Raw genomic sequence first — 21,536 nt, 5'->3', positions numbered from 1 at the left:
TATCACAGCATAAGTTTTCAGCCAATTTTAATAAACTTTTAAAGTAAATTTTCAGAACATATCTCTATCTTGTTTGATTTATGAAGAACCACTGCTTGAATACAAGGAAAGGATTTCAGGTTGCTTATATCAATCAATCAGCTGTAAGTTACTGGATAATAATTTAGACAATAGTAGCTAGGCTTTCTTTTTTCTGAGTGCTCAGAAAATACTCCTGTGAGCTTCCAGTTGGTACTATCTGTATCTAATCATGATTTCTTCCAGTAAATTGAAACCCTTCTCTTGGTAGGCTGCATCTTTACTTTGGTAGCACCAAGGCTGACTTCAGCGCTTTAAATAGAGCAGACACATTTCCATCTTTGCAAACTGAAGGACATTTCATGGCTTACTTGAAATGTGTCTTAAGTGCCTACTAGAAATACACGCACAGACCCATACCAGAACTATCACAAATCTACCATCTGTTACTGTTTCGTTTTATACAAAAACCATCATTATTGGTTGAACATGGCAATAAGCAACCTGCAACCCACCAAAGTGGTTTCTTCTGTGAGGATTTGGACAAATTGGGTAGAAAAAATGATTTTCAGTTAAGATTTACACTGTACTTGCTATACATGGGATTATTTGTTGGACTAATAAGTGACTTCTGTCCCTGAGGCAGCTAAGCCAGATTTCTTATGAACACTGAATTAATTTGAAAAGAAGTCATGAGCTTTGTGATCAGTTTTTACTTATTTCTTGCTTGAACAGAAAATAACCTTTGCCTTGTTCAAATATGGTTTTCACATATACGAAAAATTTAGCAGCAGGGTCTATAAGCCCTTCCTACCCTGAAAGCGGGTTAGTTGAAGGTGAGGATTCTTGAAATTGATAGAGTTTTTACTTCAGGCCTGGTGTATATACTTAGCAATGTTGAATTCTTGGATGTGCACGTTTCTCTTTATAAATGCTCTTTGAGGCCATGAATGTACATGTGGAATGAATAAACAAAATTAAGCTCACTGCAAATTTGCTGATATATTTTACTTAACACGTTTTATGTACAGTCACAATCCAAACAAATAATTATATCTCTTGTTCTATTGACAGTATTTAAATATTTAATAAATATAGAGTAAATATGTATTTAAATACAATTGCACCTAAAATCCTCCTCTCCTTGCTTTTTAGCCATTCTTTTGAATACCATTGGTGGTGGATATGTTACTGGTTTTTGTCAATAGGTAGATTTGTTTGCTAGACTCACTGCATTATGGTGCAGCTAGAGAAAGGAGGGTGATTTGTATGGTGTCTTCTCTGAAAGATCATGACTTGATTCACTTGAAAAAGATCCTACTCAGACTGTACCACAGAAAACACACAAAAAGTGATATCTGACATAAGAAGGTCCTTAATGGGTATTATGTGAGCTAAAATGAGGTACACACTGAAGGAAACAGAAATACAAAAATCTGGGTAAATGTTCACGAGATAACAACTGCAGAATAATTTTTTAGTACAAATTTAAACCTGCTTTCTCTTTTTTTCTTTCTTTCTTCCTTTCTTTCCAGTTATGTTATCACAAACCCCCCATATGAATTTGAGCTCGTGCCGACAGACTTGATCTTCTGTTTGATGCAATTTGACCACAATGCTGGCCAGTCCCGGGCCAGTCTTTCTCATTCCTCCCATTCCTCCTATTCTTCCAGCAAGAAGAGTGCATCAGTTCACTCCATCCCATCAACAGCAAACCGACCGAACCGCACCAAGACCAGGGATTCCCGGGAAAAACAGAAGTATGTGCAGGAAGATAGACTTTGATATGTGTACCTGCTCCCACTGTGTGTGAAACTTGCATTCACCACCCATTCTCCCCAGTTAATGTTTCCAGCAGTAACATTCCCTGTTTTCCCATGGAGTTCTCCCTTTTTGTACACATATTTTGCATATGTTTGACAGTGTGCATGTGATTGTCATTTTTATTTCACCACCATAAAACCCTTAAGCACAACAGCAACAAAGCAGACGGACCAAAAGTTATTTATGATGCTAGGGGAGAAAAAAAGATTCTAAACCCATAGGCACACTGAAAACATAAATAACTCACTGCAGTTACTCTACATCAGAAAACAGAGTATATTTAACACAAACACTTGCTCTTGATGTCAGAGTTACACAAAGAAAGTCATTTAGTGCAGAAGTATTGATGTATGTTGCGATACATTTTTTTTTAATATTCATATTTACAGGAGTTGCTACATTTATTTGAAGCTTGCAAAACTAACCCATTAAAAAAAAGACAGACAGCCCACTGATTTTTCACTATCAAAGCTTATATTGTATAGAGCTTAAAATCTTTGTATAGATTATTGCTACGCACCTGCTTTATACCAAAGCAACATCAGGGATTTTTTCTGCTTGTTTAAGGTCTTTCTCTAAAATACTAGCTTTTTGGAGATAATGTCTTTTCCCCTAAACACTGAAATGGTCTGGGCATGGAGCTGTAAAACTCCAATGGTTTAATTTAAGTTTAGAAAGAGTCTAATTGCATATTAAATTATTATTCTGTCTATTTATACTGCCACATGAATAGCTATATTTTCTTTCACTTTTGACATTTGGGATAAAAAGCCATATGTATCATAAATATTGGATGCAAGTCATTAAAAATTGCCTTCCTGGGACTTTTACATCTTTAAAAGGTGAATTAGTCACCTTATGTACAGAATAAATAATGTTCAGAAAAGAGCAAGCATTTCTCTATGCTTAAGTGTCAGATCTTGAGGAACTTTGTTCCTTTCCCCAGATAGTAGTTTAACTTTTCCAAGTAAGAGTGGGTGGTATAAATCTTCCAACAGGAGTCCTAATATGTGATGATCCTCCAGAAATCCTGCTCCATGTTCTAGCTGGTTCTTTTCAACAGGTGCATGCCAGTACACAGGAATACAGGGGAAGACAACTGAGTGCCTTTCAGGTCTCTCCCATTTGGGAAGAAAAGGTGCTGTGCCTTAAACAGCTAATGAGAAGAAGAAAAAGGCTGGGGCGGAAATATTCACTGTGCTGAGGCATCACGTTCTAGGCACTTGCCAGAGTTTGGTTCTTGCAGATTCTCACCAATGACACACCTAGCCAGCCAAAAGTTGTGTCAGGGAATGAAATAAAGTAGTGGAAAGGAACATATCCTAGACAGCCACAGAAATGATACTTCCAGCTTGTTTTTTTTTTTTTTTTTAACTTCAAATGCCAATCTTTTGAAATATAGAACTAGTTCTAGGTGGTATGAAGAGTTTTCCAAGGTAAGGAGGCCAGAAACACATACCACCTCCCTGGCTACCCAGCAAGAAAGCATGTAGATGGAAAATAAATACTTAGATGTAGGAGTGATTAGCATTGTAACTGCCAAGCCAGACAAGGTGCTTTTATGGTTAGTATTGTTTTCTACCTTCCCCTTACCCAAGCATGATAATTTTGAAGATTTGCTTGCTGTGTGAATTGACAATTAAGCCAAGCACTTTTACTGACAAAACCTGGAACCATATAAGTGGGCTACAGAGTGTCCCACTGTACAGTGTTAAGTGTAATGATTGGACTACAGTATATATGTGTGTGCATTCAAATGCAGCTGTAAGCCCTATCAGTGAAACATGTTGGAAATTATGGATCCACCCCTGCAAATGAGTCTATTACAGTTGCTCTTCATCATAAAGACAAATTCATGTGTTTCTTTTTGCGAAGAAAGTTATCATGTTTTGCCCTAAGAATATTTATTATTACAAGGATGTGCCAGTTAAAGTGCTCAACAGGAAATATGAGTTTAAAAGCATTGTAAAACTTACATAGCTTACTTCTTTTTCTAAAGTGCAACAAGGATGAATAGAATGGGCCAAGGTATGACAATTAATGGTTCTGCATGACCTAGCAACTGCTGTGGGTTTCCTTCTATAACTTTGTCCTTGTGAAAACTTGTGAAATTAAAAAAAATAGTTACAAACTTTATTCAGTTATTGGTTTGTTTGTTTGGTTGGTTGTTTTGTTGGTTTTCTTTTGCCTTTTTTTCCCTCCAAACCAGAAGTTAAACTGGCTGCTGCTGCTGCTGTTGCTCAACCCTGTTTTATTTTTTATCCTCTCATCTGCTTGCCTTTCTAATTGCACGTGTCCTTTTGTAAACATCCAGGTTCCTGCTCAATGAAGATTCCTACCCTGGTGCTTTAATTTCCCATTCCCCATTCCAACTCCTTTCCTCTCCCTACTCCCGTCTCCCCTGTGTATCTTCATGAGCATCTTTTTATGTTGGCAATATTGACTGAAGATAGTAGAGAGCAGTTATGCATTTTGGAAGAATGTTAATGGCTTTGACACCAAAATGCTTTTCCATTAATGTTTCATCTGTTTTCCATTTAACAGAGGAAGGAAGAGTGTTAATATGAAGCCACTTGTCACATACTACATAATGATTTTATTTAAAAAAATAGTATTTGTATAACTATGCAGCTCAAATAGAAAAAATATAAACAGTGTACATTAGAGAAGCAACTTGTCTACTTTGTGAGCAGCAGAAGACAAATATCTAATATGGATGCAGAACTAAATTCTTGAAATCACATTGAAGTCTAATTCTCCTCCATCTTCTGTCTTAAAGTCAGAAGTCTTAAAGTTTTGACTTTTAGTTATACCATGTGCAATTTTCACTGCTAATGATAGTCAAATTGATCAAATAGTTTATTATAGTGCTGAAGATTTTCTAATATGGACATACTAATGAAATGGGGAGGTCGTTCATTAGAAGTCGAGGAATTTTTAAATCAACTATGTTATATTGTCAACATTTTTTTATACTGAAAAGTAATAGGAAATCTCCTGTTTGTTCAGAAGACTATCCCAAGTCAAACATTCTTAGTAACTACCCTGTTTAGTTTTTGAAAGCAGAAAAGCAGCACCAAAGTCAAAAGATTTTAGAGCTCTAAATGGAGGCCCTGCCACATATGAGTCCCAGCATGGTTTTGACAGTGGAAACTAGGTTCTTGGAAACTTTGTTTGTCTGAGTGCTGACACAAAATCCCATCTAGCAAAACCTGCAGGTTGATGGCACGGATTCCCACTGGCCTAAACTGGCAGAGTCAGGCATTGTCCAGTGAAAGTCCCATTGTCTGAAGTAAGAATTTTGTTAGTTAAAAAAAAAAAAAAACCACCACCAACACAAACACATCCAGAATAGCATTTTTGTCCCCAAACTCTAGTTGCCCTGGACCAAAATAAAGACCTTCACAGAAAGGAAGAATAGTTTCTTCTCCGTCTCCCTGCAGAACACTTACTGCCTGCTGCATGTAAAATATTCATCTGCCAAACAAAGAATTGCTGAGCAGTTCGGTGGAGAAACTTTCATTATATTTTTCTCATACAGGAATAAAGTGCATGGGAGAATTTTTAGTTTAGCTATAAACAAGCTGCCTATGTGGAGGAGCAGAGGTACACAAACGTATACAGACTCATTTGAAACTGCAAGTGTCACAAAAGGAAAAAAAATGTTTAAAACAATTGTAAACTAATCTGGGATTATGGTGACAATACGGATTTAGTAAATCTTGGTGTCATCTTTAGCTAGTACTCTAGTACCTTGTTTGCCTCTGCTCAGAAGAGAGGGTGTTTTACAGTGACGTTTACTGAAATGTGATTACTCAGTCCAGAATTAATGACAGAAATTTAAAAGCACCAGAAAAATAAACCTGTTTGGGAGAATTGCTAGAGTCTTACACAAGTTGATGAAATCTGTATTTTGAGAATTTTACTTTGATTATTTATATCTTTTTATGCTGCAAGAAACAGTCTTATGAAAGATGTTAATTTTGATTTGTTTGTAATAAGAGCCTGAGGCCTTTAGAACCTTCACAGATGCACTGGGATGCTGATAGCCCATTGCAAACACAGGTGTTTCAGAGGAAAGTAAATGCTTTCTGCTCTCTGATACATGAAGTAAGCAGTTCCAACATCTCTCAGGTGATGCTGTCAAAAACAAACCTGTCAAATAGCGTAGGAAGATCAGGAACTCTCTTGAACACACCTTAAAAAAATAAAATAGAAAAACCATGCCTGTTCTCACTATAATGTAGAAACACGTATGGTAAGGACCAATACGCATATGCCAGAAGGGAGAGGAACAGAGTGAACATGACAACTAAAAAAAAAGCTAGTGAATATAACAATATATGAAGACTTAAGAAAGGGTTTTTCTGGGCTGATTTAAAGAAAAGTGTAAGTAGTGTGTTTAAGATATGTAAAAATCTGTGCTGCGACTTTGAAAAACATATCAAAGCCAGACTGTTATCATAACAAAAAAAGATTGAAATGTGTGCAAGGAATTCAAGAAGGACATTTAGTAACTGGGAGCAGAATATCTTAGTGGCCAAGAGTATAAATGAGTGTCAAGCTCACATTTCAAAGGTAAGTATAGAGGTTGATGGGCTTTCACAGGAGATTTGTCATTATATGGTCAAAGACAACTTTAAGAGCAGAAAAGGAACAGGAAAGATGTAAAGCTGGGTCCAAGCATTTGATGTTGGAGATGATGATGCCTGGATCAAGGTTTCAGCACCAGCAAAAAGAAATTTAAACAGCAAAAGAAATTAGAGTTTATCAGTTTCTGCATTTATTATTTATTTTCTGTATTTCTACTTGGCAGGTAAAGGTAAAAGAGACTAGATGGTATTGTTTTAAAGATCAGCTCCTTGGATATCAGTATTATTGTAAAGATTAACATATAAATACTTGCCTTGTTTTCAAAATTCTGAGGAAAACCTGGAAGATGGAAGTGCTTTGTACAGATTGCTGAGAAACACAGTTCACTTCATCCCTGATCCTTGGCACTCACACAGTTCTCTCCTTTCTTGCTATGAGATTGAATTAACTTGCAACGAGTTCTGTTTGTAAGGGAAATTTTGTACACCATGTGTTAAAAGATAAGCTAGAGATAAAAGTTCACAGTGCTTAACTTGCCTCAAAATCATTTTAAACACAAACCATTAGAAAACTGTTAGTTTGAAATTGTTTATGTGATCTTGCAAGGCTTTTAAAACATGATAACCATCACACTTTACACCTCTCTGAAAGGTTAGTTTAATCGTATATCACATAAAATTGGTTTCCACAAATGCATAATGGTTCATGTGTCACACTTGAACTAAATGGTTTTTTAAATGGAGCTGAAATTATTTTGATGTGTACACATTCCCAGATTTTTTTTTTTTTCCTACAACCTTTCTTAAACCAGCCACCATCAGGAACTATTCCCTTAAAGTCTCATTAATAATTCAGATGTTCTGATGACTTTAAAAGATCTATGGAATTGAGGCTTTTTTTTTTTTAAACTGCTTGACAAAAAGATAAATGAATGTAGAAAGAAGCGGTAGGAGTCTGGCGAGCTGTAGATCATCTCTGAACAGATTGTAACTTTATCATTCTGTCAGGAAGAATAATTTAAAGCACTTAATCAGTTAGCTTCAGTGTGCAGGGTGTAACATTATGAATTCCTATCGTCCAATCTGTTCAAATCAAAGGGAACTTAATTATAATAGGTAAGAGAGAGAGAGATGGGAGATTAAACATGGTTCAGGCTCAGGGAACTTTAAGGGGGCAGGGAACTATTTACTCTGGTCACAAATGAGTAGGATATTTTAAAAATTAGTAAAATACATTTTAGAAAATGACAAGAAAAACAATACAGTAGTTCTGGTTACTTTCAGTAATAAGCCACTAATTATTAATATGATTCAGTTTTTTCCTTTTTTTTTTTTTTTAAGCATGAACACAGGTAACATAGCTGAATTAAAAAAAAAAAAAAAAAATGGAACAAAGTCTTATGAGTTCCTTATCAGGTATAAGTGTTTAAATTTCATATTCACAAAAGTGACTGAGAAGTCCAGCCATTCTGGAAATCAAACCACTTCTTTACAGGCCCTAACTTAGAAGCTAGTTGCTTTTTTTAATGCACTTGTGCCCAGGTATTTCTCCTTTATTCTTCCTAGTCTTCCAGTTTCTATTCTCTGCTTCACCTCCTGAGCTTTTGTGCTCAGTGCTTGGGTTTTGAAGGTGTATTTTGCTTTGCTTATTGTTATTTATTTATTTAAAATGAGCACTCTTTCCACTCCTGCCCTGATACCAGCACAGATACAGCAGCATGTCACTGGTAAGCAAAAGTGGCAGTTTGCATTAAACAAGACACTAAAGCTTCTGAAGCATTTTGGGTTCCCCATTGGAATGAGAAGTAGTGTGTACATGTAAGAGCAGCAGCTCTGCTGTGCCCCAGTTGCAGAATCCCATCCCCAGAACCATTTGTATCCACTGCTCTGCACACCCACCTCTGGAATTTGGGGAAGGCGGGTGGGAATGGAGACCCCCTGTTCACAAATGCTTGTCAAAGCACAAGCACCTAATGGCCATAAACCACTCTAAGACTAGGAATTTCTAAGTCTGTGAATAGAGCTATCTTGTAAAGTTGCACACCTGTAATTAAGAAATGACAGCAGTGATTGCTCTCTAAAAGGTTTAAGAAAATTATTTGCCTTTTTTTTTCTTTTGTGAAGTCTAAGAAGTTTTTTTGTCTGCATCTGCGTATGAACAATTCAGTATAGTGCTTCCAATCATAAGCAGGTAGGGAATGGCTGCAAAGCTGCAACGTCTAAGCATCCTCACGTTCTCCCATATTGCTCCCAGCCCAAGCTAAATCAGTACCATAAAATTCTTCCTGTGTTCACGGGAACAGACACTACCCAAATACATTAAAAAGAACAGTTTCCCCTCTGATCTTCCTTTAAGTTCTTGCTTCCTTTGCCTTGCTGTCATGTATCACTACCAAGCCATTCAGGATAAACTTGCTCCCCTACTACAGTCATCTGCAGCATCATGTGTGTTCCATACCCCTTCCCAAAGTGGAGAGCTCAGCAGCACCCAAGCAGACAGATTACTAAGTAGCAATATACTGGCCATCCTGTGCAAGAATGCAGCCACCCTGCAGCATGAACACAAGCCCTATTTATTCTAGCACCAATTGTGGCAAGTTCTTTACATTCTCCTGCATGATTTCTGAACCAGCAGCAGTGACCATCCCGAGGCTGAAATGGTTCAGAAAACCTCAAACTTTTTAGGTGCTCCTCCATATATGGACTCGTGCTCTTTTTTGCATTACTCTTACGCCATATGCTCTCCCTGGCTTCTCAGTTTAGCCTTTTATTTGTATCTTTTTTTTTTTTCAATAAAGGAATCAGAGGGTGTTCACCTGAGCATGAAGAAAAAAGAGCTATCTTACATTCAACAAGCAAACTAACATATTGACAGTTTTCTTTAGCTTCTAGTATCAAATCTGCAAACATGTCATCCTCCTTTCATGAAAAGTATTTTCAGAGGTATTAATCTAATGCACTGTGCTTCTAGTAATTAGTCAAAGTCACCTTCTATTGATTGCCTTTTCTCTATAAACTTTACTGACTGCTCCTTCACCTTTTTTTTTTTTTTTTTTTGGTGTTTTTATATGTATGTGCTTCACTAATTAAAACTCTCATTTTTCCTCCTTATTCTGTCTCTACCCATTTTGCTCTTTAGCAGAAAAGAAATGGTTTACAGATGAGCCGGATAATGCCTATCCCAGAAACATTCAAATCAAGCCCATGAGCACTCACATGGCCAATCAGATCAATCAATATAAATCAACAAGCAGCTTGATACCACCAATCAGAGAAGTTGAAGATGAATGTTGACTCCTTTGAGGCCAGAACTATTTTTTTAAAGCCTGACAAACTTCGTGAATGGTGATGTGACATTTATTCCTCTTACATGCTGAACCACTGATGGAGAAGTTAAGAAGGGCAAGCTTAATGGGAAAATAAAGTAGACAGATCTCTGTTTGTCTGCCTTTAATATTGCTTCCACGTATTTTGGAAACTATTATTTCATTTATAAATGAACATAATCAAAACTAGTCATGTATAGCCTCTGATGTTTAAAATTATTTTTGTTTATTAGAAAAAAAAATATATTTTTCTTTTTTTTTTTCATTGTCAAGTATTTCCCTTAAAAAAAAAAAATAAACTGCATATGTGGCCAGACTCCTAAGAATTTAAAAAACCCCAAACTTCAGTCTTTGCTTTAAAGGAGAATGATGGTCACAGTTATAAAAACATGTAATTTAGGGGGACAAAGGATATATTTACAAAAAAAAAAAAAAAGAAAAAAAAGAAAAAAGGTCCAACTTGTATTTTAGTAAATCAAAAAAAAAAAAGAAGAAAAAAAAAAAGAAATTTCAAAAAAAAGAAAAGTTCACCGAAATGTTTCTTTACTGGCGGATGTGTATTTTGTTCCACATTGACACCAGCTCTTAATAAACTGAACTTATTTATTTTCAAAGTTATATTTTCGTACATGCAACATTCTTCCAAAATACTCTTTGTTTTATTACCACACACAGATCATCTTAATTGCTAATGACGTTGAGGTCCAACAAGCCCACACACTCTGCGCCTTCTCCTCTCCACACCACTTGCACACACAAACTCCCCCGGCATCCTTGATCACTTTCTGCCACACTAGCACAGTGACCGCCAGCACCCTAAACCAAAGGCCACGTAGATAAGTTGCTCATAGACAGCACTTGCTATCAATGGTGAATCTGACAATTCCACTCTGCTTCCCGGCAGCAGTTGCTAATTCCAGGAAGGCAAGCTTGGCAATTCCTCTTTTGCCATGTATTTCAGTGCTTTAATCCAGGGTGCATAAACAGTGTGTGAAATCATAAGTTATAAATCTTCTCATCTACCATATTTTGTTAGTTCCTTACCTCAAAAGTGCTGATGTCCTTGCATCAGTCTTGTTTATTTGGTTCAAATTCTTCCTGATACGTGTAGAGGTTTAGCTCCAGATCTTTGCACTTTGGTGATATCTCATACCCTGGTAAAAGGCACAGAATATCCTTTTGGTGAGCTCAGATCAGGATTAAAACTGGTAACATAACCTTACAACATGCTGTTCTCGGTTAATTCCTACACACAGCAACTTTTTTTTTTTTTTGGTTTGATGTAACCTACATTCACTTTGCTAGGACACAACACGTAAAAGTACAGAAATAACCAATTAAAAAATAAAAGCAATGAATGTATTTATTATGAAAATTTACAAAAGGCCTTTGATGGGTGCCTTTTGTGTTAGTAGTTTCACAAAGTTGCCAACAAGCTTTACAGTCGTCAGACAAAAAATGTGATGTTTCATGTCTGTGCTGCAGTATGTATCCACCCAAGCATTTGCTGTTCTAAATGACTCAATAACTCTCTATCTCAGATTAGCAACATCTAACACAGTTGTCTGAAGGAAAAAAAAAAAAAATAAAAAAAAAAGGCTGCACTAATAAGGATTAAAACAAAAAAACATAGGACCCAGTCATCAGGAAAGGCAGGTTTTCATTGTGCAGGTCAACTTTAGGCTTTGTAATTTTGCAGAATTGTTAAAACACCACAATAAAACATACTGTGGTACTTTTAGAGAAATATCAGTGAATCAAACAAATACAAAGCAGATGAATTTATTGTGAAAACAATGATGTCCACTATGTAATCCAACATTTAAGATAAACTATCTCAGCTTTAATGTTTGTCCACTGGCTGCAGTACAAATATAACCATACTAACACCTAATAGGCTTTATTCTGGAGTGACTTCTTGGACTGTGACTACTTTGTTGTTACATTTTGTAGAATAGCTATTTAAAGACAATAACAAGACTTGTTAATACAGTATCTGTAAAATTGGATTGTTTAAAATATTTCACTCTCCTACAAAGCAACAATGTAAGCAGTTTATCATTATTATTTAGGGCATTTTAACCCATTTCGCAGGTCCCAAAATAAAAGATGATTCTGATGAGTTCTTCCAATCTATGCTGCTTCAGCTAGTGACACATTATAATCTATATCCAGTTTCTACTTTGGGTCATATTAAGCCTTTACTTTGAAGTCAGTGCTCCTTTTTCATTTATGAACTGTATTCATATTATAAGCAAAACAAAAAAAAAGCTGGTACTGAGTACAGGAGAATTTTTGAAATTTGTGTTCAACTTCACCAAGTAGATGTGGTTTTTTTTTTTTTTTTTTTTTTTGTCTTTCTGTAAAAGACTGGGGTTTATTGTAGGGGCATAGAACACTATATCTTATACTTTATCATATACAGTGCCATTTCTGAGTGTCCTTCCTTCAGAAGGGAGCATTCACTGGATAAAACATACTAGTGACTCAAATACAACACTCCTACCTAGCTAAGGTTTGTGTGTGTCTTTGCCCGGCTTAACTGTTACACCCCAAAATATCATCCTGTCAACTTGTACATAGATAAAGGACATGATCTAAGTACACTTACAGTGTCTGCCAGCAAAGATAGTTCCACATGTAATGATAGATAAAACAACACCTGCAGAGAGAAAAACAAGTATAGTTACAGTTTTGCATTTCCATTTATAGAAAAGCTAAGAGCACTCAATAATCTTTTCTTACTCCTCTTTTTGATGATCAAAGACACAGGACTGACTTCTGACAATTAGATGGCGGAACATGAAGAAAACCTGTTGGACATCTTTGGCATTCAGCCATTAAAGGCTACAATAAGGTCAGCACCAGTGTTTGGATATAGGCAGTTACATCAAGGCAAGTGGCCTAAGTGACAGCTAACAGACTGTAGGATATTGGATGTAGAAATAAGTTTTTGATCTTTATTAATAATTCTTACTCCTTCCTCAAAAGACAACGACAACCAAAAAAAAAAAAAAAAATAATTCCAGTTTTTTCATTAATTGCCTGCGCAATTAATACACACTAAACAATTTTGGGTTTTTTGGTAACTCAGATAGAGAGTGTGTCTCTGTGCGTGTTTGCATCGATGCATGTTCACACATGTATGTGTGGACATGTATTCATATATATATATTATATGGTGGTGTGTATGTGTTTGATAAAGAGTCATCACAAGGAGATGGTCATTTTTTAAAGGGGTAGAGTGGGGTGAAGAAAGACACAAAAAAAAGAAGAAAATCTGTGACTTACAGAGTAGCACATGGAGAAATTTTACCTACTGTTTCTTCTTGGTTTGACCAAAAAAAGCAGCCATTCCTGTTAGTTATGTTAATGGTTCACTGACAGTCCACTGCAGAAAACTCTCTCACTGCTGAAGGAGACGTGTGCTCCTGGCTCCTCCTCAAACCCACGCACAGGCGTGCTCCCACGTTTCCGGAAAGTCTGCTGTCTCTCTGTCTCTTGGCTATTATTTAAATTTGGCCCCTGAAGCCTGTTAAACACTAAGATGAAAGGCTAAAATTGTCTTCTGATGAGGTGTTGTTTGGGTGCCAAGCACAGCAAAAGTTAAGATGTAAAGAAAATAAGATTCAGAGTCTAAATGCATTTTTTTTAAGGCCTCAATGTAAGATGATAACTATACAAAGTATTCATTACTGGGGAAAAAATTGCAAACATTTCCTTGTATTTTTCAAAAACTTTCTAAAACTGTTACCTGCATTTTAACAGCTTTTCTTCTTTCAAATCAGCGTTGATGGCCAAACAGTAGAAAGTACATGTAGCAGAACATACAAACCACTTGAAGTGGGGAAGTGGGGCATGATCAGTTACAAGTACTACAGGTTAATGAACAACCTTGTTACTCCATCTGTAACACAATGGGACCCTGCAGCCGTAAGCACGTGGCTATTTCCAGTTCATCTTTGATGGGAAAGCAGGTGCTGCTTATACACAGTGAAGGCCAGGAGCTTCAGGATAATGAGGATCCTGTGACCCTTATTAAGCCACACAGATGTATTGAAAGAGTCATCAGCAGCTTACATGCTGTTGTAGCAGGCAGCCAGGTTTAGTCTCACTAAAGATATTTTTTTCCCTATTTTTGAATTTTAAAGAAGGCAAACACCACCCAATGACTCAGGCAGCACGGATGTGAAAAGACTTAATTGCCCTCAGCCAAATGTGGAAAAGGGGAAAAGTAGTTTGTGTGTGATGTACAAGAGACACTACAAAAGCATTGTCTGTAGCCTTTTATTATAGGGTGTTGGGTGGTTGCCAGCAAGCTGGTGGTGGTTGTTCGGGTTTTTTTGGCCAGTGTAAAGATTTGCATTTCTTGAACTCTTGACAGAGCAGAAGAAGAGGAAAATTATAACAGCACATTCTCATTCTGATAAGACTGTATTTGTTGGGGTTTGTGTGTGTGTAAACTACATCTAACAACTACTGCAATAATTGGATGCATAACTAATGTATAGTAAAAAAGCAATAATTTCTAAATGGGTAATTATGCATGTTTTCACTGCTTGGTCACTCACTGGCAAATCCATAAACATGTAGCAACTTCCCTGTTCTAGCTGACTCACATGAGCTCGAACTTAAAAACAGAGCGGGTGCTTAAATGGTTTTATCAAAAAGTATGTTCGTGAGGGCTTCTGGATCCCACATTGAGGTCAGAGTGTGTGGAGGGGTATTTTGTTTTTAAAGCTGTTATCATTGTGCATTTCCTTAGCACAAAAAGAAGCGTGTGTCTGACTTCTAATTTCTAGTCTCAAATGTGCGTAAGCAAAACAACCAAGTGTGTGAAAGGTAATGTTATTCAAAGCGAAAACAGAAATCCTTTCCTGTATTACAGTGGATTGGCCTGGGAATATCTGTCAAAGTCAATAGCCAATGCATAGAAAAATTCAGGGGAAATTTTCTTTATTTTCTCTGGTTTGTTTTCCTTTCCCTGCCACCTCAACCACCAATATCCCCAACATTTGAATGAGCACTTTTTTAATTTTTTTTTTTTTTTTCATTCTAAGGATGTTAGAACAATCCCAGGTTTAGGGGATATAGTGCTTTTAAATTCATTATATATGCACACCAGGTCTCCTAATATTCTGTTAGCGGGCATAGTATTTGTAGTACTTTTGTACAGAGCAACACTTGTAGGTGTGAGTACAGTCCCCATCCGAAATAATGGAAGGAATGGAGTAGCTGTTCAGCTGTTGCTGCTGCCTAGGATGGTACATAGGCCTATAGTACTGACAACTCTGCCCCAGCATTTATCAAAGCTGTATTATACAAGTAATGTATCTATTCTGCACAGATATTCACTCTTATAGAACATGCACCCACATTGAAACGATATCGTTTATAATGTGCAGTAGTCTATATAACCAAGTAAATTCCACTGAAGTTAATAGAATAGGACTGCTGGACTAATGTATCTATTTTATACAATGGTCAAAATGAGAAGGGGTAGGGGGAAGGAAGAAAATACAAAATACTTTTTTTTAATCATTTTGGGTCTAATTAAGAACAATATCTAACTAAACACAGTAACGCTGCATCTAATTAGAACCTTAGCGAGGTTGAGAGAAAGCTTCTTAATGCTTCAGTCAATGCATTTTAGAGAAGATCTTTATAACTTAAAAAAAAAAAAATCAACAAACCACCACCAACACAACATATATGCAGGTAAATATATATAATAGAAAAGATTTTTTCAGAAATGAAAAATTTGTCATATGAGCACTTTGTTGGCTGGACAATAACTAACAGGAACCACGTGAAAAGGTCAACAGATGTTATCTCAAGTTTTCCTTAAGTAGGAGTTAAAAAAATACTGCTTCTACCATGGTATAGCTTGGGACACATACACTTATCCAAAAAAAAAGAAAAGTTGATGTAACTTTAACTGCTGCATTTCTGTAGAGTTCAAGGCTGATAGTTTTTTCTTTCTTCAGAAAAAAACACATACACACAGACACATATATAGACTATATTTTGATGGCTACACATGTCTATTTAACTATGGTTTGGGAGTGGGGTTGAGGAATGTAAACTGAGAACCAGCTATCATCTTAACTTAAAAGTTCATCAAGAAAAAGGAGTATGACTTCATCATTTTACTTTGTACCATTACGGGTTGGTGAGAGAGAACAAATGCTGGTGCTCAGAAATGATCTACCTGACTTTGTCATATGTAATATCCAGTGATAAATATATTGTCCTGTAAAAAAGGTTTGTACATAACTTGTACATGGTTTCATTTTGTATTTTTCTCAGATTAAAATTTATGTATTTGTGTTCTAAAAGCAGGAGAGATTGCTGTGTTTTCTTTTTTCCTCTTCAAGACAGGCTTTGTCCCATAAAGTTATGCAACATGCATCACCAAGTAATGAATAATACTTTATTCACTAAAATAATGCTATTAATACCTCAAACTAAGCCTAACCTAGCTGTTCACTCTCCGGAATCAGTCCCTTCCTAATAGTAATTAATATCAGCTGCCACGGAGAATCCTGTGAGGACTGTAAGTGAATAATTCTGCAGTAACAACAAACGTCACCCTAACACCAGTCATGCAGTCAAATACAATTATAAGCTCGTATGATTTAGTTGCTTTATATGGTTGAACAGAACATCTCATGGAACCTTTAGCTTGGACATAGGTCAGGTTATGATGGATTGATAATTTTGCTAAGCAGTCCAAAGATTTTCTAATCTCTCATGACAAGTACATTTAAAATTTATTTGAAAGATTTGGACTATGCTTCTTCTATTGCAGTGCAGGAACTAGGTATAATCCTACATGCAAGTGTACAGTTGTTTTAAGTTTAAGAATAATTTAGTCTCCTGTTGGAGTCTGTAAGATTGCATGCATGTGGCTGGCATTTTGCTATTTAAAATAACCTTATCATTAAAGTTACCATCATTAATCTTCTGTGCAGCAGCATCACCACCGTGATTTGTAATCAACCACAGTATGATAAACCTTGTTTTGATTCTGAATCATGGAGAGGAAAGAAGAGCAGAGCACTGCAAAAGACCCAGTTAAGCATCCAAAAAAACCCCCAAAAGTCCAAATAGTTAATTCAGTCCTAACTTGGACCTGGTATAAAATGGCTACACTGGTGTTTTCTAAGCAAATAGAGTGTTTCAGGGGAAAAAAAAAAAAAAAAATCAATGCACAACAGTATTTGTGCAGGACTACGGGGAACTGTGTAACAAACAGGCTCAGCACCACTGTCAGTGAAGAAAACTGGTCCAGCCCTCACTGAGTGCACCTGTCAAGACCATCCTTAGGTACTTTCACTGGAGAAGGGAGTTTGTATACCATAAAAACCTTGATGTTGGCCTAGAGCAGTTTAATAAAAGGACTACTCTATGTTAGTAAATCTGCATGGAGATGTATACTAGGTCTACTTTAGATCTTACTCCTCCATCTCATGCTTTTGTGGTGTCAGGCACTAATTAGTAAGCTTGACTTCTAATTACTGAAGGCATATGATAAGAAGAAAGTGAGGGACAGCCATGTAAGCCACCAGGAACAGGTATCCATTTTAAAACAGGAAGATAATTCTTCATCGCAGGTTTAATCAGGTGTCTGCTTCCTGCACAAGGATCCATATCACAAAAGTAGTATTTATCCATACATAGTTGTTCATTAATATATGAGTGTGTGTTTGGATGTGAATATTTTTATCTGCATGTATACGTCACTACCTAATAATTTTTTTTAGGGTCTTGACTGCTAAATGGCACAGCTTGCTGTCCATAGAATAGCTAAGCTAAGAAGCTGTTTCATTGTGTATCTACAGTCCTGTTTACTCACTAGTACAAAGGTTAGGTTGAGCAGCACCCTATGCAGTTCCTCTGGAACGATGTGGTAGTCCTACTCAGCAAGTGGTTGCACTGAATGAACAGGCTGCTCACACATTTTCTGGACTACGAGGCAGTACTACTAGTCTTCCACAACACTTCAGTTAGGATGCAATTGCCTTTTGCTGTATATGATGATAAATATAAATTTTGGTTCAAGCTAGGGAGGTAATTTCAAAGGCAAGGTCAAACGTTACATATACACACACACAAAGACTCTCAAGTATCCTGGGACTAGACCAACTGCCAGTGTGTTGTGGTTTAACCTCGGCTAGCAACTAAGCACCACATGGTGGGATGGAGGAGAGAATCGGACAAGTAAAAGTGAGAAAACTCAAGGTTTGAGATAAAAACAGTTTAACAGGTAAAGTAAAAGCTGTGCACACAAGCAAAGCAAAACAAAGAATTCATTCACTACTTCCCATCAGCGTTCAGTTGTTGAGCCGTCTTCAGGAAAGCCGAGCTCCATCATGTATAACGGTTACTTAGGAAGCTAAAAGCCATTGCTCTGAACACTGCCCCCCTTCCTTCTTCTCCCCCAGCATTATATACTGAACATGATGTCATATGGTATAGAATATCCCCTTGGTCAGTTGGGGTCAGCTGTCACAGCTATGTCTGCTCCCAACTTTTGGTGCTCTCCCAGACTACTCAGGGGTAAGGTGGTATGAGAAGCCAAAAAGGCCTTGTCTCTGTGTAAGCACTGCTCAGCAATCATTAAAACATTCCTGTATTATCAACACTGTTTCTATCACAAATCCAAAACACAACCCCATCCTGGCTACTAGGAAGAAAATTAACTCCACCCCAGCAAAAAGCAGCACATAGGGCAACAGTATCTGGCTAAAACAAGATCCTAATCCAAACAGGAATGTGAAGCCACTGCATGATCTGAACAAGTTAAGGAGAAAAAAAAAAAAAAAAGATGAGAAGGAAGATGGAAGTAACGCAACTTGCTATTGAAATGGAAGACATTTCGGCAATTCCTACCACATTATTCTTTTGTAGATGTATATAAAAGCTGTGATATAACTTGCAGTAAAGTATATGAATAGCCTCAGAAAGCTTGAGATGTTACTGCCTCAAAAGCTGTGTGCCAGGCAAAGGACACAAGCGAATCCTGCTACTAGTATTCAACGGGACATCTCTTGTCCTACAGTGCAAGAGAAAAACCCATGCTACCCCAGAATTGTCCTAAGCAAGCTGGGATGTCAGGCACTTACCCGCATGCACCTTGCTCAAGGCATCGGGTGGGTAGAAGGAGGGAAGCTTTAGGTCCAAATCAACAGCATAGTTTCTCATCCAGAGCCCTTTGCTGGGCCTGCTTGCTACCTGACTCACTGTTTGCTGGCTCTCTCATATATAATCACACCTGGAGAGTTTGGAGAAAGGCTGCATGGCTGGGATCTGCACCTTCATAGCCTGGATCTGCTACCAGAAATAATTTATTATGTAATTGCATCCTAAGGAGATAGACAAATTACAAATGTGAGTGAAATCAAGTACGAAAATCTTTACAGTGTATCGGAAGAAAAGGACTTGTGCATTCAGGGCGAGTATTTGATAAAACTTTGCAGATTTTGATCCTGGCTCTTCCATCCTCAAGAATTCTTTTCAAGAACAAGGGATTGAAACCTGTTACTATCCACATCAAGGGACCAAAAGCAGAAAATACAGGAAGTGATATCTTCATGTCTGTTTTTTGTCACTTATCTGCCTCCCTCCTAGGGAGGAACTCCATTTCTGAAGCCAGCACTTATTCTTAAAATGCAACGGTGCGGCCATACACTGGCCTTTATTAAATCAATTGCTCTGAGTTCATATTCAGACTTTGTTTTCTGTAATGGTTCTTTACTCTTTTATACACAGCGAGTTCACTATGCCTGGCTGTTTCATAAGCTAGTACAGAGACCTAACCCTTCCAAAAAGGCATTATGCATCTAAAAAACTCTGTGAAAGAAAATGGGGAAAGAAGAGAAGGGACAAATAACTAAAAAATATCCAAACATAACACAACAGGAAATAAAATAGGCAGATTTCATTGGCAAAGATTTTGTGCTGTCTTGGTTAAGTCAGAAAAAAATTATGTATCCATGAGCACTTGAAGTACGTAGTGTTTCTGCAGCTAAGCTAGGTCATAAGCATGATTTCCGGCTATATGTACTCGACTGACCTCTTTAAAAAACACTACCTCCTTCCCTTCCCACAATCCTCAGGCCTGAAAACACATATATATTATTATAAGCTCTTTTCAGATCATGCATTATGCAAAATTTTTCATCTACCGCTGGGTGCAGTTTGCCTATTTCTACTTTCCCATTTATTTCCAGCAACTAGATGCTAGTATCCAGTCACCAGACACTTTCAATCTCTGTCAAAAATATCTTACTGTTAGGAGGAGAGCGAGATCTAAGTGTCCCAGTGGATGTGTTGGAGAGAGATGCTCTCTCCAACCTCTCTGGAGAGAGGTGCTCCAGAGCACCTTTTTTTTACTACTTTCTTCAGTTTCCGCTTTCTTTCCCTGCTTGGAAGAGGAAACTCTTATTTCCAACGTCTTTGTTTTCTTAGGCTCTCCACAGAAGTTTGCAAATCAAACCACAGTAAAGACTGGTAAAATAACACATTGTATTTGAAACTTCCGATTTTGGAGAAACTGTAAGCATATCTGTTTTTTTCAGTGCACTCATTCAAGTGTTATCCAGCAAACTCATCTAGGTAGACATCAGATGCAATACAACACACATTTTGAAATGCATTTATCTCAATGAATGGTGCAAAACAAATCAGTAAATGTTGGTTTTATCATGGATAAAAGACCTTATATATAGGGTGCGTAATCCGTGTGCGCAAGCTGAATCAGGTAGCCTTCCGCCCCAGGCCTACAGCTTGAATGCAAAGCTTTTTTAAAAGCCAATACCGTATTGGTTTAATGTTTGGAATTGATAGAAACAGGACAGGTTCCTCTGCTTCAAAGATAACTTTGGTGATACCAGTTAAATCCAAGAAAGGCTACGATTTGCACATATATATATTTTCCCACTGAGGAAGAGATCATTTCAAAGATAACTTTTCCTTGTGATAGACTTTCTGAAGTGTGCTGTAAAATTTGCTTCCTATCCCCCCACTACACGTGATCAGCCACATCTGTTCTGTCTTTTCATATTGCACAAACTTCATTGCTGCTTCTGCAATATCCTAATCAGATAATGAAAACTCCCATCCTTCCATCATCCTGTATATGGACATAGCTGCAACAGAAAAATAATAAAAATGTGCAAGACTGTGGAATTCACAGAAACCCAGAAAGTTATCAGGTTAGACTACCATATTGCAGGAGTTGCTCATCCCCCTGAGATCTGGAGCCTTCAATAGGGCAGTTGACGCCTCCTTAGGACCTTTTGTCCCCCACTGTGCCTGTCCCCAGGTTCATAGCTAGGGTGGTACCAAGGTACTGACAGTCACATCCTCCCCTACCCGGGAGCATGGTGACTTCACCTCCACCCAGCTGGGGAGGCAGGAGGGGTGGGACCCTCAGTCAGTTGACAGGGTCATGAACAAAGGAGGTGTTCAGAGTAGCTGAGAAGCTTCTGGACCGTTTTGGAATGCCCACAGCCAGATCTGACCAGGCTATAAAACAGGGTCCTGGCTGAAGACCCCCTTTGAGTGGTCTTCTCAGAGCAGCAGGTCTGTGACGCCATTTAAGGAGACTTCCCAGGATTGAGAGCGCCTCACCTCCTCCTGTGGTGAGTGGTTATTTTTCTCTACTGGATATACCCTTGAATGAGTCCTTGCCTAACCCAGGCAAGTGTGAGCCCTCACCTAACCCAGGCAAGTGATTATTTCTTCTGGACGCCCTGGAGTGAGAGGCTCC

General features: G+C 37.5%; 1 protein-coding gene across 8 annotated transcripts in view; it reads left to right on the top strand.

Annotated features, from left to right (window-relative positions):
* The window catches only part of KCNMA1 (potassium calcium-activated channel subfamily M alpha 1), a 468,790-nt gene extending 452,731 nt beyond the window's left edge, over positions 1 to 16,059 (top strand). For 2 of the 8 annotated variants that reach the window (XM_065638846.1, XM_065638841.1), the window contains 3 exons: positions 1,554 to 1,778; positions 3,842 to 3,870; positions 9,577 to 16,059. In XM_065638846.1, the coding sequence (XP_065494918.1) occupies positions 1,554 to 1,778; positions 3,842 to 3,870; positions 9,577 to 9,728 (406 nt within the window). In that variant the 3' untranslated portion in view covers positions 9,729 to 16,059. Of the gene's footprint in view, positions 1 to 1,553; positions 1,779 to 3,841; positions 3,871 to 9,573 lie in introns of all 8 variants that reach the window. The other 6 variants (XM_065638845.1, XM_065638840.1, XM_065638849.1 and 3 more) reach the window with 3 other exon arrangements.
* The last annotated feature ends 5,477 nt before the right edge of the window (positions 16,060 to 21,536 follow it).

This window comes from Caloenas nicobarica, chromosome 7, assembly GCF_036013445.1.
Source record: "Caloenas nicobarica isolate bCalNic1 chromosome 7, bCalNic1.hap1, whole genome shotgun sequence".
Classification (NCBI taxonomy): Eukaryota; Metazoa; Chordata; class Aves; order Columbiformes; family Columbidae; genus Caloenas; species Caloenas nicobarica.
This window is presented reverse-complemented; position numbering and strand designations above follow the sequence as displayed.